This window comes from Suncus etruscus, chromosome 10, assembly GCF_024139225.1.
Source record: "Suncus etruscus isolate mSunEtr1 chromosome 10, mSunEtr1.pri.cur, whole genome shotgun sequence".
NCBI lineage: Eukaryota > Metazoa > Chordata > Mammalia > Eulipotyphla > Soricidae > Suncus > Suncus etruscus.
In genome coordinates this window covers 64,359,873-64,378,184 of record NC_064857.1, presented here as the reverse complement: position 1 = coordinate 64,378,184, position 18,312 = coordinate 64,359,873, and the positions used below count along the sequence as shown (strand labels likewise).

Below are 18,312 nucleotides of genomic sequence, written 5' to 3'. Positions count from 1 at the left end.
ATGTACTAATCTTTTATTCTAACTCTTTGTATACATTATGCAAATTGTGAGGCTTTTGCCAGTAGAACTATTGCAATGAAGCTCTTTGGTTCTGCATACTAAAATAGGTTGCTTTATTTCTAAAGATAAAATATGAGTGCTCAACTGCCTTCAGTTTTTATTCTGTGCTTTGTGATAGCCAGTCCATGCCCCTTGCACATTCCTTAAGAAGTTTATCCATTTCTTTCTTATGCAAATACTTAGTGATTAAAAAGAAATCTATCCATGAGCCAGAGAGAAAATACAGAGATAAGACACTTTCTTTTCCATGTGGCTTGAACCTTTGGCACCACATGTGGTCCCTGATGGAGCTCCAGGGGTTACACCTGAGCACAGAGCCAGAAATTATGACTTAATATCTCTGGGTGTAGCCCTCTCCAGACCCCCCATATAATCAATCCAAATAACCATGAAATGACTAACTCAGAATTTAGAAGTTTGACTAAGAATCATGTAAAATAAATAAAAAGTCCCTTTACATAAGGTGCCCCAATTCTAAACATCGTATTCAGTTGCACTTTTATTTTAAGTGTATCTTTCTAGAGTTCTCAAGAAAATAAGGGAAATATAAAGACTGCAATGTCTTTAAAATGGATGTCTAATAGCTTCATTCCAAAAAAATTATAAAAGCAAATCAATTCAAACATGAGTGTTTTTCCTGCAAGTAGTATCCAGTTTGTTTTTCTTCCAATAGCTTCCAATAGCTTTATGTTTCATGTAAATTTTATATACTTTTAATATTTTATTCCTGTTTCCCAGACATTTTGGTGTCTTGTGTTAAAATAGAGAAAAATTTTACCTATTATAGTATTAAAAATATTCCATCCTTACCCTTCCCTCTTTCCCTCCCTCCCTTCTTTCCTTCCTTTCCAATGAAGAAATATGTTGTTTGTTTTAAAAAAAAGTTTGAAAGGCTTTTCGTTTTCTCTGTGTACTATTGACTTGATAGAAATATCTTTCTAGTCTAATAATATTATTTTATAATGTACTGTTGGGTTTGCATATCTGCATAAAACTCACACAAATCATTATCATACTCGTTAAATTTATGAGCTCAAAGAGGACAAATATCAGTTTTCCTTCATTTCTTTGCCCATTATTTAAATCCATTTTCAAAACATGCTATGATTTACTAACATACTATATTCTAACAATATTCTATTTTGTAGTGTCAAGCACAAGTCATCAGACATAGAGAGGTTCCTGTTGGCCAATGTGAAGTCTGTGCTATGCTATTTTTATTTAATTTTCGGTTATTTCCAGTGACTGTAAAATCCATCATATTTATGACAGAGTTTTTATCATTAAAAGGTGTATACAAATTAGATCTAGCAGTAGCAAAATGCTAATTCTTCTCTTCCTGCCTTTCTTTAGATCATTTCTTCCTTTGTTTTTTATTGATTAACTACTTCCCCACCTATCACTGCAAAATAGCATGACATTAGACAAAAGATATCGGTTGTACCATATGGCATTAGCTTCTCTCTTATTACAAAATATGCATGGAAGTCACCAAGTAGTTGTGTTTTCACTGATTAATTGAACTAATTTTTTTTTTGAATTTTGTTCTCATTTTGAATTTTCCAGGGTCTTACCAATATAATGTTCCAGAATCATTGCCAGTGGCCTCAGTTGTGGCCAGAATTAAAGCTGCTGATGCTGATATTGGAGAGAATGCAGAAATGGAATATCAAATAGTGGATGGAGATGGATTTGGGGTGTTCAAGATTTCTGTGGACAAAGATACACAGGAAGGAATCATCACTATACAGAAGGTGATGTTTAATTTTGATCCTATAGTGAGATGACTGAGGTGGCATGTCTCATTTGATGGAAGGTTGTATTAGACAAACTAACCAGATGCATCTGGGAATGTTTAAATTTTATTAAGTAAGGCTGAGGAGCATAAAATTAAAAGAAGGAAGGAAGGAAGGAAGAAGGAAGGAAGGAAGGAAGGAAGGAAGGAAGGAAGGAAGGAAGGAAGGAAGGAAGGAAGGAAGGAAGGAAGGAAGGGTGGCAGAAAGGGTAGGAGGAAGGGTGGGAGGAAGGGTGGGAGGAAGGGTGGGAGGAAGGGTGGGAGGAAGGGTGGGAGGAAGAGAAGGAGGAAGGGTGGGAGGAAGGGTGGGAGGAAGGGTGGGAGGAAGAGAAGGAGGGAAGGAAGGAAAGAGGGAAGGAGAACGGAAGGGAAGGAAGGAAGGAGAGACGGAGGGAGGGGAAATGGAGGGAAGAATGGAGAGTTAGCTAGCTAGCTAGCTAGTTAGCTAGTTAGTTAGTTAGTTAGTTAGTTATGTATAGACAGTATAGGGTCCCCCTGCTTTGGACTGATAATGGTTCTTGAGCATTGCCACTCTGGGGCACTCCTGAGCTCAGAGTCAGGAATAAACACTGAGTACTGCTGGGTGTGGGCAAACCCCATCACCCTTCATGTCCCCACCCTCCAAAAGTTATTAGAAAATCACCTTTTAAAAAAGAAAAGGGAAAATAAAAGCTTTGTATTTGTTTCTAAGTGTCAGATTCTTAGGAAGTCCTGAATGACTTTCGTGTTCATTCTATCAACTTTCTTTGCTAAATAAACACCCTACCCTTTTCTGAGATCTTAACTAAAATACTGTCCACAAATACATTAACAATCAGACACTGTAGTACTTGCGCATTTAAATGGCCAACTTAAGTTTAGCTTTAACTATATATGATCAGGTTTCTCAGCACTGAGGATTCATATGCTTCTTTATTGCCATGCCTGGAAAGAAATCCTAAAATTGGCTAGAAGCCTTTGATAAGCAGATAAGTATTCCTTAGACATGAGAATGATATAAAATAAGGTGATAAATACAGAAAATGTTGAAGACTGGCCTTGTAACCAGTGGTTATTTGTAAAATGAATGCTACCAGAAGTAGACTTTCATAGCAAAGGTATTTGCAAGTCCTGCCAAAATAACAATAGCAATAGCAACCTTAAAATAACACCCATCCTTGTTTAGATAATGGGGGTTCTGAACTGTTGAATTGCTCTGCTTTGTAAAGACAACATTTTTTAACAAGCATTAAGCTTTCAAACTAAGAATTCTTTGAGCCTATAGCCTTATGATCTCAAATATGTGAGACACCAAAAGAAAACTAAATACATACGTAAAGCATCAGCACCATTATGCTGATAGGGTTTTATACCAGATTTTATACCAGATTGATAATCCAGGTGTATAACTCTGTAATTAACACTGCTCAATAATTAATAGGCATCAATAAAGAACTTTAAATATTTGTTGTTCAAGGAAAACATATGCTTTATTTCAGGCCAATGGGTAAAGCACTTCCAATTATTTCCAGTGGACAGCTGCTGTTTTAACTCGACTAGTGACAATCTGTATAAAGTTTTAAAAATGAGAAAAGGCCAACTGTTAGTGAAATACATTTTTGTCTACAGTAAAAGAAATGCGTTATGAAACATTGCTGTCCAAAGGATTGGAATTATTCCTCAAAAAATGATCTGCTATATTCAAGAACTTTGTATTGTAAATTGGAATTATTTTTATTGACCACTTACAGGTTTCTGTTATAATGTAGATACATAAATCTAAAGAGAAATGCATTTATATGAGATATATATTTGATAATATAATAAAATGAAAATTAACCATTAATTCCTTACTGCTGCTAGAAATTCTAGAGGATTGTTGATCAAAAGGGAAATGGGAAGACATTCATTCAATCTCAAAGCACATAATACATTGAAAATCTACAAGAGAAATAACTTAAAATGACTTACTTTTTTATTATTATTATATGTACACTAATTAACAGAGGCTAGAATTTATTTTAGTTATTGAAAACTTTGAATGAAAACATGGTTGAATACTATGATATTGTCTTCATATGAAATCTAAATGCTACCTATATCAAGTGATGATATTGAACAATAATTTTATTTAAAATTTTAATTTGGAGTTATATCAGAGTTCATATTTGGGGCCTTCCATCTACAGGGCAAATGCTTTTTCAGTTTTTCCCCAACCTCAGAACAATGATTTTATCTAGAAAATGATATTTATTACTTTTAAGATGGTCCCTCAATTTTTTACCAGCTTTGTTAATGTGTAAGTCCAAACTAATATTTAAGCTTATTATTACATAAATATAATTCCTGGATTTGGCCCTAGTCAGTAAATTCAGAAAGCAAAGTAATCCATTGTAGTGTGTTTCTCGGTTTTTTCACTTACCTTTCTTTTCCTTTCGATCTTTTTTTTTTTTTTTTGCATTCACTTTTTGTTCCCTACGTGGCCTTCTTGGATTATCCTCAGAGCATACAAGAGTCTTACCTTGTTAAGAAACATTGTTCTAGTAATCTATACAATATATACTATGAGCTAAGCATCATAGTCCTATAAAGTATCCTTTTTTATTAAAACTTTTTGAGAGAATACATGGATCTTAAAACATCTGAAACATTAAGTGAAGAAATAAAAGGTTGAAGTAAATCCATGGCTAATGTAACCTAAGTAAGTGGGAATAAAGATCAGATCCTTTGCTTCATGCTCAAAATCTTCAGTGTTAGCAAATGTGGCATCACATTTTTCTCCTTCCCTCCCCCAGATAGTTCCAGGTAAATAATAGATATTGGTGTGCCTATCTTGTAGATATCAGCTTAATTTTTATTTTAGGATTCCATCCACCCCCAAAGTGATTTTCTAAAGGTATAATTTTGCGTTGTCTGCTAATATATTTCTACACCTACCCAAGCCAACTCAGAGTTCTTACTAATGTTGGAATTTACATAGAAACCTCTGCCTCTAATAGTTGATAATAGTAGTAAATATTGGTGATAGGAATGTTGCACGGGTGAAGGGGGGTGTTTTTTATATGACTGAAAACTAACTACAATCGTAGTCTATAATCAAGGTGCTTAAATAAAGATGTAAAAAAGTAGTAGAAATGATATACTTACTTTTGTTTTTCAGTTTCACTTACTGGTGACTGAGTTTTCTTATATAAAAATTTCTTGAATTTATGACAGTTCTATTTTTCTAGGTGGAAGCATGTTAATCAAGTTAATTGTGTCATCATTGTAATCAGTTATTTTACAAATTCATTCAAAATATAATTCAAGTGTTACATGCAACACATTCTCTGGTTGTATCCAAGATTTTCAAGAACTTGGAAAATTTTATATAGGGCTCACAAATCAAGTCCAGAGACATTGGCCATGTTGACTTATTTTGATCAGTTTTTGACCATTTTTTCCAGTATTTTGACCAGTAGTTTAGACCATGCAATGATCTGAAACAGATAATAAGCATTTCCAATTCCTAAAAACAACTTCAAATTTTTTCAGTCTCTTCACACATTCCCTTGATTTTTTAGGAATCTTTCATTCTCTTTTCAGTCCTGTGTTCATACCCAGTTGCGTTTTCAAACCCATTTCAGTTTTCTCATTTCTCAGGATGTAAATTTCCTCCCATTCTTTCCTCTTTAAACCTAACAAAAAGACGAGAGTTAGAATAATAATGCAATGGGGAAGACACTCGTTTTGCTTGAAGCTGACCTAGGTTTGATCCTTGGCATCCCATCTATTGCCCCAAGAATGCCAGGAGTGATCCCTGAGGCCATACCAGTTCTGAGCACTCTCAGGTGTGGCAAAAAAACAACTCAACAAAAATAGCAAAACCCACAAAAAAAAAATCACATGAAAAAAGCAAGTTGGAGAAAACAATTCTTTGCACAATATGTTCTTTTTGGGCAATGAAGTCATATGGACATTATAAATTATGAGTTCTTCCCTCCATTGATGAGAAACAGCATTATAAAAATGTGATGGGGCCAGAGCAATGCCACAGAGGTAGGGTGTTTGCCTTGCATATGGATGACCCAAGATGGACCATGGTTCAATTCCCCCAGTGTCCCACATGGTGCCTCAAGCTAGGAGCGATTTCTGAGTGCATAGCCAGGAGTAATCTCTGAGTGTCACCAGGTATGGCCCAAAATCCAAAAAAAAAAGTAATGAAGGTTCTTGGCTTGAATGCCACTGATGAAGGCTTGATCCCCAGAACCTCATATGGTCTTCTGAGTCTTCCAGGATTGATCCCTGAACAAAGAACCAGGAGTAAAACCTGAGCACACCACTGGGTGAAGCTCAAAAACAGAAATAATAGATATTTGCTTTATACTAGATATAGATTGAGTCTATGACTCAAATTCATATCAAGTATTTATTTTATAGTGGAAAGCAAATTTATAGAAATTATACTGGTCTCTGAGATTGGTATGACAGTAGATGTTTATCTTTTATGTTTATGACTTTATGTTGTTGTTTGGCAGTGCTCAAGACTGATTCCTAGCTTTGCATTTAGAGATCACTCTGGATAGGTTTTAAGGACCAGATGAAGTGGCCAGGAGCAATTCCAAACCACTCACATACAGTCAAGTATACTACTTTCTGTACTCTCTCTTGGGGCCCCTTTATTATGTTTAGTTTTAAATGGCTTTGTTTTGCCACACCCTTTAATTCTCAGGGCTGGCTCTGTGTTTAAGTATCACTCCTGACAAGGTTCAGGAGTGCCAGAAATTGAACCAGAGTCAGTCACTTACAAGGCAAGCACCCTACTCACTATAGCATTACCCCTGCTTCCTATTTTTATTGTGTACAAAGCCTTATAATACTTTGTAGTTACCTTTCCTCTACCCATAACAGCTTTTGGCTATACTGCTTTTTATTTTTCATGTCCTGGACTTTTCGATATTATTCCAATGCTTTACACCAAAACAATTTTTATAGTTCCCAAGTATATGCCTTTTTCTAGCTTGTCATTTCTTGAATCTATCATTTCTTAAGACTTTCATTCAAAACACAACACCATTCTGTTATTCCAATTAAAGAAAAGTATATTATTTTGAGGGAATAAGATAAAATGATACAACAAATTGAAAAGAAACAACAAAAGCAATTCTAAAGATCTGACTTAGATCTTTAAGGGGTTTTCAGTGAAGGGGTCCGAGCAATAGGACAGTGGGTAATGCTATTTCCCTACACAAGGCAAAGCAGATTTGATCTGTGAGATCCCATTTGGTTCCCTGAGCCCTGCCAGGAGAGATCCCTGAGCATGGAATAGGAGTAAGTTTAGAACATAGCTAGCTGAGTGTGGAACCAAAACAAACAAGCTAGAGTTCATTGAAAACTTGTTAGAATTAATTCAGCTTTCATAATGAGAATCACAGAATTAAGTAAATGTTAATAGTGTCAATATTTAATTTGTGAGAACAGGGCTAGAGTTATAATTTACAAACAGTGGCTTCAGTTCAAGAGGACTTGTTTTTTTCCAAATCCTTAAATTCCTTGATCTTAAAAACCAACTTAATCTGTTGGCCTCACAATGCAGGCTTTGTCTGCAAATCCAAGTGCTTTTTAACCATGAAGCAAATAGAATCTTGGGTCACTATGTGTGAAAAGTGTTTTTCCTCAAGTACTTTTACCACTAAAATCTCTTCGGAGTGATTTTCCAATAATAAAAGTCTGTTTGTTTGTTTTTTTAAGACTTTCTACCTGTTACAACTATCAGTCACTTCTGACCATAGTGGACGGTATTTTGATGTTCAGTTCTGCTTGTCAAAATTTCAATAAAATTTGAAGTTCAAAGACTGGAGAGGTAGCAGAGAGGTACTTACACACTACTTACATGTGTGACCCTTGTCACACCCTGCATCAAAACATCAACAAGAGTGTCCCTTGATCACTGTTAGGTGTTGCCCCAAACAAATAAAAATTTGAGGTTCATCTTCTATCTAATATAAAAAAAGATGTTCTCAAAATGAGTCACATGTATCCATATTCATGTATAGGGGAGAGAAAAATATTTTCCTCTACCCTTCTAGTTCTTGACTGAAATACCCCTGTAATTAGAAATAAAAAGTAGATTAATAGCAGAAAAACAGAGGTACCCCTTGTGTATATATGGGACATTTGTAAAGACATAACTCCTAAATATCCTTTAAATATTTATAGTGAGAAGGAAAAATAATTTTTCTAAATAAAATAAATAAAAATAATTTTATCCTTCTAGGTTCTTGCCTTGAAACATCTCTGTAATAAAAAATGTAGATTAATAGCAGAAAATTATACTGAAATCTGATAACACATCCCTTGTGGTTACAATCGGAGCTTTCCAGGAGAACTAAGTATCTTTCCAAGTCACCACTTTATATACCACCCCAAGTTGAAGACAAAGATGCATGGTATAGAAACCTTGGTTATGAGACCTGAGCACAATCATCAAGGTAAAGGCAGACACACAGCTGTGGTGCAGATGTTGGTGCTTGTTTTTACTGAAAAAAAAAAAATTCTTGAGGCCTGCTTACTCCTCTTTTGCCTGGGGCAGAGAGAATGATGCCTTTCTCAATGGAAAGTTTATTTTTAAGCATTTTCATTTATAAACAGGGTAAATTCTACTAGGCTTTCAGAACTTCTCTGTATGCTTATTCTTAAATCTAAGTCCAGATAATACATATGCCTGGAAGTTCTTCACATGTTTCATTTTGGTCTTGGATTCTCCTCTGTAACCTTCTCCTTGTTTTGTGTTTCTTCTCCTTCCCCTCTTGAAGTCCTAAATCTAGCTCATATCTTATCCTAGATCATATATTCTGCTGTTTTGCCTCAATAGCTTTAGAATTCACATCTCTGTGGATTTTCCATCTATCCATAGTTCTACATACTTCCCCTGAATGTGAATTTTATTGTTCAACTATCTCTCAAAAAACTGAGAAGAATGAAGTTATTTTCTCTTTGTCTGATATGCTAAAGAATGGACCAGCTGTAGGGTCCAGAAGAGATTAAGAATTCCAGTCACAAAATGGATGACTAAAACCAAATTTCCGGAGGTGAGAACAGTGTTGCAAGTAGTAGGGCATTTGCCTTACACATGCTAATCTAGGACGGACTGCGGTTCAATCCCCAGGCGTTCCATATGGTTCCCTAAGCCAGGAGCAATTTCTGAGAGCATAGCTAGGAGTTACCCCTGAGTGATACCAGGTGTGGCCCAAAAAGCAAAAACAAACAAACAAACAAACAAAAAACCCAAATGTATACAAATAAGAACTGTTTCCATTTTCTGAAAATTAAAAACCATTTATGTCAACTTTCATTCAGGTGATCAATAAAAGTTCTGAGAAGTTAGAAAGAAGTGAACCTTTTATTTGTAATAAGTTTGCTAGTTTATTCCAAGTCTCAAAAAATATTTCCCACTTAGCAATAGTTTTATACAACCAACATGCATGTTGAGAAGGTGTTGGCAATCATTGAACATGGTTTGTCCTGCTTAGGAATTTTGCATTCTATCATTCTTAACCAATACTGCCCCGAACACTACTAGTTTATCTTTTAATTCCACATGTATCATTGGAATTTAATTATTCTGTACCAGTGAATCATTCTTGAAAATTATTTTAACTTAGTCTCTTCTATTCTATAGTAAAATAAAAATATACCATAATTTTTATATGCATGGCATTGTCATGGTTCTAAAAAGATGTATGACTGTTTGAGAAAATTATTATATTTGAAAATATTTACATATGTTTCACTTTACATCAGATGATCTTAAGAGAAGGCAAAGGAGCATAGAAATAAATCCTTTTTAAAGAAGGATTTGTTAGGGACCAGGGTGGGTACATAGTTGTCTAGGTTTTATGTATCTGGAGACCACGGTGAAGAAAAATGTTGCCCAAATGGCCCCTCATCACAATCACAGGGGCTCTATGGTTGCCATCAATGCTGGACTCAAATAGCATCTCATTGCATGGACCAAGCATTGAATCATATGCTCTGGTTTACCGGGTGTTTCTGGGAGTGGCCCACAGGCCCACTGTGTACTGTTAGAAATCCCCTTTTTGACGAAAACAAAACAAAGTTGTGTTAGAAAAGAAGCATAGAATTGCAACACCTTTTAGTTGTAAGATATTGGTTTAGTGGCTTAGATTGGAAATATTTATTAATAGAGTTTATCTGCCAAATCAATAAAGCTACTGATTTGTGTGGTGTAATATAGAGGTTTTGTTATAATTATCTTGTCCTTTAAAAATATGCTTGTATAGTTTCAGTATTTATAAAGGCAAAATGATTATGTTAAATGCCTAAAAACGATATCAAGTTATTCCCAGGGTCATTTCTGAAGGATTTGATGAAAACCTTTTTGTTTATCTGTAAAGGGCTTCAAAATTTGCAAAGTGCAAACATTATGCATTATTTCATGTAAGTAAAAGCAATGTCCTTTTCATCTACAACACCCTCTTTTTCCATTTCCATGTCATAACTTACAATTTAAGAACATGCGTCTTTCATTTTTCCTGTGAGACGTGGCAACATTGTTCTAATATAATTCAGTTTTCAATATAAAGTCTCAGTTGGGATTAAGTACAGAATTTTGTTTCTATAAAGTACATTACTATAGAATTGCAGCACAATGAAAAGTGGGTATTTTCAAGATGCATTTCTTCTGAAGGATAAGTGCAAATTTAGTGTTTGGCATATGGTTTGCTTGCAGCAAGCTCATATTGTTACACTAAGGATATCTTTGAACTTATTGAGGCTAATTTTTCTATGCTATCATAATCCTCCCTATATCCTGACCCTAGAAAAGGATGAAATAAATAAACCTCCTGCAAGGAGAAAATATTGAGAAGGGATTGATAACAGTGATGTTATGAATAGGAGAGCAGAGCTAGAATATTCTATGGTCATTCAACCTATCACACAGTGACCTCTACCTCTGAACTCTGTTGTTTACTATCTTGGTCTAGAAATCTCTGCTCTGTCTTCTACTTAAAAAAAAAAAAAAAAAGAGGAGTTAATTCCCAGAATTAAATGTGTTTGGGGGATTTTATCAAATGCTGCTGATGTTTCGTGGAAAAAAAGCAAACCCATAGCAGTTCAATTTATTTTTCTCCTTCCCTTTACATTTTTCTGTCAAGGATTTTATTCAATTAATTCTGCTGCTGTGGATGCACATTGCTCAAAGTGGTGTCAAGATTTATCTCTTATTTGACTATGAAAAGGCTTGCATTTGGGGTTCTTTTCATTTTAAAGGCAGGATGTGATCAACTTAATGTGGTATCTAATTTGTTGAGATTCTGAGTTCCAGATAACACTTTACACTTTATTCCATTTATTGCTACTGTTTAACTGTAAGTAGACTCTAACATCACTTTAATCCTGCCCTTGTGTGTATGTCTCCATGTTGCTATCTGTTTGCAAAGGGATAAAACTTACCTGTATTTGAATTGCCAAGATTAGAAATAAAATTTAGGGTCTATAAAAAAATATGGAATGAACATTCTTTGAAGAAAGTTGATAGGAATATAAATGTCAACACCTGCTAGACTTGATCAAAGAAACTAAGAATTCATTCACTTGAGAGTATTTTCTCTTTTCTTTGATTTTGACAGTTAAAAGAGGAATAGTGTTTTCAGAATACGGGCATGTCAAAGACAATTTATATTGAGTCAATCATGGAAAATATTTTTTTTTTGCTTAGTGCAAGTTACAGTCAATGTACAATCTTCCTTCCTTTTTTCCCAAAGTATGTGGTCTTAAAGTAAGTACATGTGGATAGGATACTAGGACAGAATTATCTAATAAATAGATAAGATGATAATGTTTTGGGACTCCTTAAAGAAAATTTTGTGATTCTTGAAAGTTCTATTCTGAACTCAATTTTCTAGTTTGATTCAGTGGAGGAATTACCATGTTTTTCCTTGAGAGTTAGTGTGACGATGAATAATGTGTTTTCTGACGTGGCATAGTTGAGGTTCCTGTAATAACTAGGTAAAAATGTCTAGAAGTGCATTAATAAAGGTTTGCAGCTCAAGGGAAAGAAGTTTAGAGCACAAATTACCTTTTAAAGTTAAAAAAGTATATGCAGAGTAGTTAGAAGGGTTAAATTAAAGCATCAATATAAAATGAGGTAAAGGTGGTTTTAGACATTATTTGCCAAAATATTTAAATTAGCAGGACAGACTATATCTGAGAAATCAAATGATTTTACTCTTCCAGTACTAATGATTTTTTAAAGAGTTTTAAAAAATAATTCTCAATGCTGAATAAATAGTACAGATTAAAGTCTTGTATACCAAACACTGGTCTGATCCCTAGTAGCATCTTTAGTCCCCAGAACACTATCAGAAAATGATTTTTAAATACCGAATCAGGAGTAAGCTCTGAGTGTAGCCAGGTATAATCCAAAGACCAATCATTTTCTTCATCATCAAAATCACCATCATCATAATCATCATCATCATCATCATCATTATCTTCATCAATAATTAGTTGAAGCACAAAGGTATGAAAATGTATACCCAGAGAGAGGAATTATTTATTTTATCAAAATGCTTATGAACCAGAGTGATAGCATAGTAGTAGGACAATTGCCTTGCACGCAGCAGACCCTAGATAGACCTGGGTTTGATTCCCAGTATCCCCTATGGTCCCTCGTGCCTGCCAGGAATGATTTCTAAGAACAGACCAGGAGTAACCCCTGAGAGCCACCAGGTGTGGCCCAAACCAAGCAAACAAAAAGCTGATGAGGCAAGATGCTAAAATTCAAAGAAATTTCTACATGTTTCTTTCATTTTTCATCCATTAGTTACTTTAGTTCTTTCAAGTGCTTTTGGTTCTTTATATTTATAGTATATTATATAAGTAAATAATAAGTAAATAAATATATTATTTTATTATTTATTTTTATCATTAACTTAATTTCATTTTAGAACCAAATAATTTATTATTTATTACATTTATTATTCATATATTTATTATATATTACTAATATCTATATTTATGGGATATTTAGTTCTTTCTATTATTTTTAAGTCACTTTATGTATCTGCTACCCTAATTGAAGTGATCAACTCTCATTCTCTTGCTCTTCTGAGTCATAGCATCTCCTTAATGCTGCATAACAAAGCACCAGAAAATGCTTTAACACAACAGTATTGAGGACTTTAACATAACTTTCTGCTGTCAGTTCCTATTTTTGTGGGTCAACAAATTGACTTTGGATGAACAAGGTAATCTTTAGGTGGTCTTCAGTGAGTTCAAATACTTCTCAGTGGTCACATACTTGTCAGCTAGGAGACTCTGCTCCAATGAACATGACTGTTGGTTTACTGGGGAGCAAGGAAAGCCTCAAGCATGCCTCTCTTTGTATGAGGTGCTTAGATATGTTCTAAGAATGATAAGCAAGAAAACTGATCATCTCTCAAAGATAGCATCCAAAATCATTCCCCCAACTTGTAGTAAGTCAGGACAGAAAAGATATATTGAGAATGAGAGAAAAGATAACCAAAGAGAAAGTAGTATACTGGAAATATCCTAAACACTGGGGAAAAAAAAATAAGATTTTGAGGCCCAGATCTATACTAAAGAAAATAAATAATTTGAGGTCTTACTTGCATGAAATGGTAAAAGCAAAGCTGAATCTTAGGTCAGTTGACTAAGTGAGATTTTATCAAGCTCTTCTAAATCAGCTGTGCTGTTAGATTAATTATATCTATCAAGATCTCAGCCCCCATCTCCTAAATCATGCATGCTCTTAAATTAATTGTATCCATCAAAATCTCAGATCACCATCTTCTAAATCACGTGTGCTCTTAGATGAATGAAATGCATCAAGATCAGTTGATATTGGATATTATTTGATGGAGGATCTGGCAAGAATGAAAGCAGCAGAGTGTGGGACCATGGTTTACACCCAGTTTCCCTATAAGTGTCTAGTGTCCTTTCATGGGAGTCATTGGGGATAATCTGTCATGTCCTAAAGAATACAGGCCTCAAGCAGCAAGAATCCTCCATCTGAGTGATAGTACAGTGAGGTGTTATTTTATTTTGTTTCACTTTATTTTACTTTTACTTTATTTAAACACTGTGCTTACAAGGTTGTTGATAAAAAAAAGTTTGTTTTTCACAGTTACAAAGTTGTTTGTGGTTGAATTTTAGTCATGTTATATACAAAATACATTTCCTGTCACCAATGTCCTCAGATTCTCTCCTGCCCTCTGCCCTACCTGTCTCTGGGGCAGACATTTTACTTTACTCTCTTTTATTCATTTCTTCCTTTTTTCCCCTTCTATTGGACTAGTTTGCACTACTGTTCATGAAGGGCTATCATGCATATCTTTCTCTCCTCCTATCCAATCTTTGGATCAGGTTTTAAACACTAGGTGGCCCTTTGAGAGGCTTTTTGTATTTTTTTTCTTCATAAAATCAAAAAATTATATCAATTAACACCTTCTACCCCAAAGAACAAAGTGATTTGATCTCTAAAACTTGTTTTACATTTCCACAGCAAATAAAACTTCATAGGTAGAATCAAGCAAAACATCTCAAGATGCAGTGATTATCTTGGATTGTCTCATTAGTTTCAGTGAAGCCACAACCATGAGGTCCTTGTAGCAGGGAAACAGGATGAATGAGAGTCAAAATAAAAAAAAAAAAAAACAAGAAGGCCATTGGGTGCCCTTTCAGGAAGAATGAACCTCTTGAAGGTAAGAAAGGACCAGTGTCCCCAGGAAGCTGGGTTGATTCTGTCCTCAAGTTCCCATCTGCCAATCTCTCACTCTGGATGCCGACCTTCAAATCTGTAAGAAAGCAAATGAACTTTCTGAAATGAGTCAGAGGAAGAGAGATAGACACAGAATAATTTCATTCATCTGTGAGATTTAATACAAATAAAAGACAGTATGGTAATAATACCAATAAATAATAGAAATGAGGGCTGGAAGGACCAGTCCACAATATGAAGCTTACCACAAAGATGGGTGAATGCAGTAAGAGAAGTAATTACATCAACAACTATCATGACCATGGTAGTGAGTGAGAGAATTAGAATGCCTTCTCAAAGACAGACGGGGTTGGGGTTACATGTTTGTAACCACCGTACTTAAATTAAAAAAAAAATTTAAAAAAGAAAATAAATAAACTTTCTTTTATTATAAATTATAAATTTTTATTAGAAATTAGCCACTAATTTCTGGTCCTGTGTCCCCTCTATGATAGGAAATGAATACTCAAATCAAATTGAAATATTTCCATGAGTGGAAAGGCCAATCTGGACAAGATAACAGAAACAACAAAGCTTTCAGGAGATCAGAACAGGTAGAAATCTGGGTGTTAGGATCCAGATATCACTATGCCAGGTTAGGTAACAGATGGTATCAGCAGGCCTAGGGGGGATGTCAGCCCTCAGATTATTATCACTGATGTATATCATCACATGCTGACTACTCCTTATCTCTCCCTTTGCATCATCCTGGGATTCACGAAAAATCTCCTTCTGAAGGCTGGAGCAGTAGCACAGTGGTGGGGCATTTGCCTTGCACATGGCCGATCCAAGTCAGACCTTGGTTTGATCCTCAGCATCCTATACAGTCCCCCAAGCCAATGCAGAGCCAGGAGTAACCCCTGAGTGTCACAGGGTGTGGTCAAAAAGCAGAAAGCAAAAAAAAAAAAAAAAGATTCGCCTTCTGTTTGATTTAATTTTTACTTCCCATTCATTCCAATTCCTCCATCAGTGGGCTCAAAGATCCTGTGATCTCAAACATTTTCATGAGTTATTCTTTTTATATTTCATTTTATGAATGTTTGACAAGGGACTTTGTGCAATCAGAAGTCACTTATTCTGATTCAAAAGGAGGTCTGAGCATCATTTCTCGTTTCCCTGTATGAAGAAACCAGGGAATCCCGACTCAGCAGCTAACTGAACAGTCTGGATATGGCAGAGAGAGTCAGCTTGATCCAAAGCGAGTTTCCCCATGTGTTTTTGTGAGCAGGAAATACAGGTCCTCCTGCAACTGTTGCCCAATTTCTTCAAAATGTTTTGTCTCAAGCTTTGTTTTACTGATGAAAATTGAGTTTGAAAGGTAAAGAAGATCATTTTAAGAAACTTTCATAACTGTGTTATAAGCTAAGGATGATAGGAATGTGTGTCATTAATGGAAAATATATTGAACTGTATGTGATACTGTCCCTACCTAATCTTTATTAACGCTTTGAAATTTATTGTAGGCATTTAGTTGGTGAACTTTTTTAAAAAAAATGTTAAAAATTAAGATATGTGCTACCTACTTAAATTGTGCTTCTTTTTTTTTACATTTTCTTTAATATGCAAGGCAGAATTCATTATATAGAGGTTAAAATGTTAATTTAAAATCTCATGAAAGTCATATGAAAATCGCATAGCTAGATAATGGAACTAATAATTCTTGATATTTATAGCCTTATTCTCATCCTTTTAAGAAAATGTTAATGTTTTAGGCTTGCAAATGCCAAGACTTTTGTCGATGATGGTCGCATCTCAGTTTACCGTTAGCAGAATGGATTTGCTCTGTATCAGTTCCAGTCTGGGTTTACAGAGTGTGACATTTATATCCAACACCTGACAATCAAAAGTCTCAAAGTATGTACTGTTAAAGCTGACAGAGATGCAGAGAACTAGAAAACATGATAGAAAGACATTTTGTGGTGTGTGTGTGTGTGTGTGTGTGTGTGTGTGTGTGTGTGTGTGTGTGTGTCTTGGGAGGATGTTTTGTTTGCTTACCCTAAATTGGCTGACTTATTGTACTGTGTGTTTCTTCAATTTGATTTATTTGCCTTTAGATTTTTTGTTGTGGTGACTGTTCCTCATCGTGTAATCAGTGAATCTCTATTATATCCAAGACAGTGGTTCCTAGAAGATATGTGTCAGATTAATCCATGAGGCTGTGCACACGATCTCGTTCCTGGCGCAGTAAGGAGCTTGTGGAAAGTACTGTCCCCTGCAGAGCTCGTCTGCTGGGCTGGCCACAGTCTCCAGGGTTTTTTTCTTCTTTTTCACAAACCTTTACATGATCATTAGCCTTGCATGTGCAAATACAGACTCTGAGATGTAGATTTCAGATGAGTCTGGAACATAGTATATCTGGGTCTTCTTGTCTGTAAAAAAAAAGGCACCTTGCTTATCATGGCTTGGTGCAGCTTTCAGGATTTCCTCCCTCCCTCTAAGTTCTTTGTCAACTCGCTAAAATCATTTGTGATGATGTCAGAGCAGTGGCTCAAGCTGTAGGGCGTTTTCCTTGCACGTGGCTAACCTAGGACTGACCGCATTTTGACCACCCCAGCATCTCATATGGTCCCCAAGCCAGGAGCAATTTCTGAAGAAATAACCAGGAGTAACCACTGAGTCTCACCGGATGTGGCCCAAAAATGATTTGCTGGGTTCAAATTCTACAGAGCAGCTTCTGAGATCCCTGTAGTGAGGCAAAGAGAACAGCAGCTCAGCAGATCAGGGTAGGGAATTTGTAAGAACAAGCTTGAATTGTCAGACAGGACTAGCTCAGTCACCAGGAATTTTTTCATGGGCTTTATCCACTGGGAAACCAACTGTTCTTGTCTGTCCATGATAGGAGATGCTTGGTTTTATGAGCTAGTCTCTGGCAGCATGTTGGTGCTGAGGCCTCAAACAGGGGAGCGGATGAGTGCTCTGTCTTTTTTCAGGTGAAATTTCCAAGACGTTGCTTGATTCTTTGAGGCAGACTTTTCTGTGTTACAAAAATGGTGCAAGTTTGGCCTTTCAAAAGGCTAGAAGATGTGTTTATCCAACCAGCTTTCTAAAGCTGCAAGGGGTCTCTGGCCCGCTGTATCAGGAAACTGCAGTCTGTGTGAATGTGGTCAAGTGAAACTTAAATGGACCATTTCTAGAGTGGGAGGAAAGGTGAGACGCAGTACAGATTGTGTGACAATAGTGATCTTTACTTTGGAACTACCTGGAAGTGGAAGCCATCATTGGACTTCAGTGCACAGGTCATTCTTGCTGAGTTAGGATCCATCAGTTTCAAGATTCTGTGAAATTTACCATTTACCTACGAGATTTATTTGGTGTGAAATCATTGTAAGCAGAATGTTAGGAATGAAGGTGATTATTGGCTTAGTTATAATCTTCATCAAATCCCACTTACCAAAGTGAAAAAAATTATTGATTTCATCAAGAAAGCAGGGGCTGTTGACAGTAACAGAAGGTATTTTGATGTGCAAAACAGCTGGAATTTTGAGTGAAAAAAAACACTTTCAAATGATGGACAGTCTGTTTGTACAAAATCCATGTTGAATGTTATACATGTTAGGTACATACATTATATAAATGTTATACATTAATTATATATATATGGGCATGCATGCAAACCACATGCATTTACACACACACACACGCACTTCAGCCCTGGTGGTCTTATGACTTGTTTAGGAGCAAACTGAATAACTTC

At 35.5% G+C, this 18,312-nt stretch overlaps 1 protein-coding gene across 2 annotated transcripts in view; it reads left to right on the top strand.

The window, feature by feature from the left end:
* Positions 1-18,312, top strand: part of CDH7 (cadherin 7) — a 145,805-nt gene that overhangs the window by 83,442 nt on the left and 44,051 nt on the right. For both annotated transcript variants that reach the window (XM_049782176.1, XM_049782177.1), the window contains exon 6: positions 1,627-1,814. In XM_049782176.1, coding sequence (XP_049638133.1) covers positions 1,627-1,814 — 188 coding nt within the window. The remainder of the gene's footprint in view (positions 1-1,626; positions 1,815-18,312) is intronic.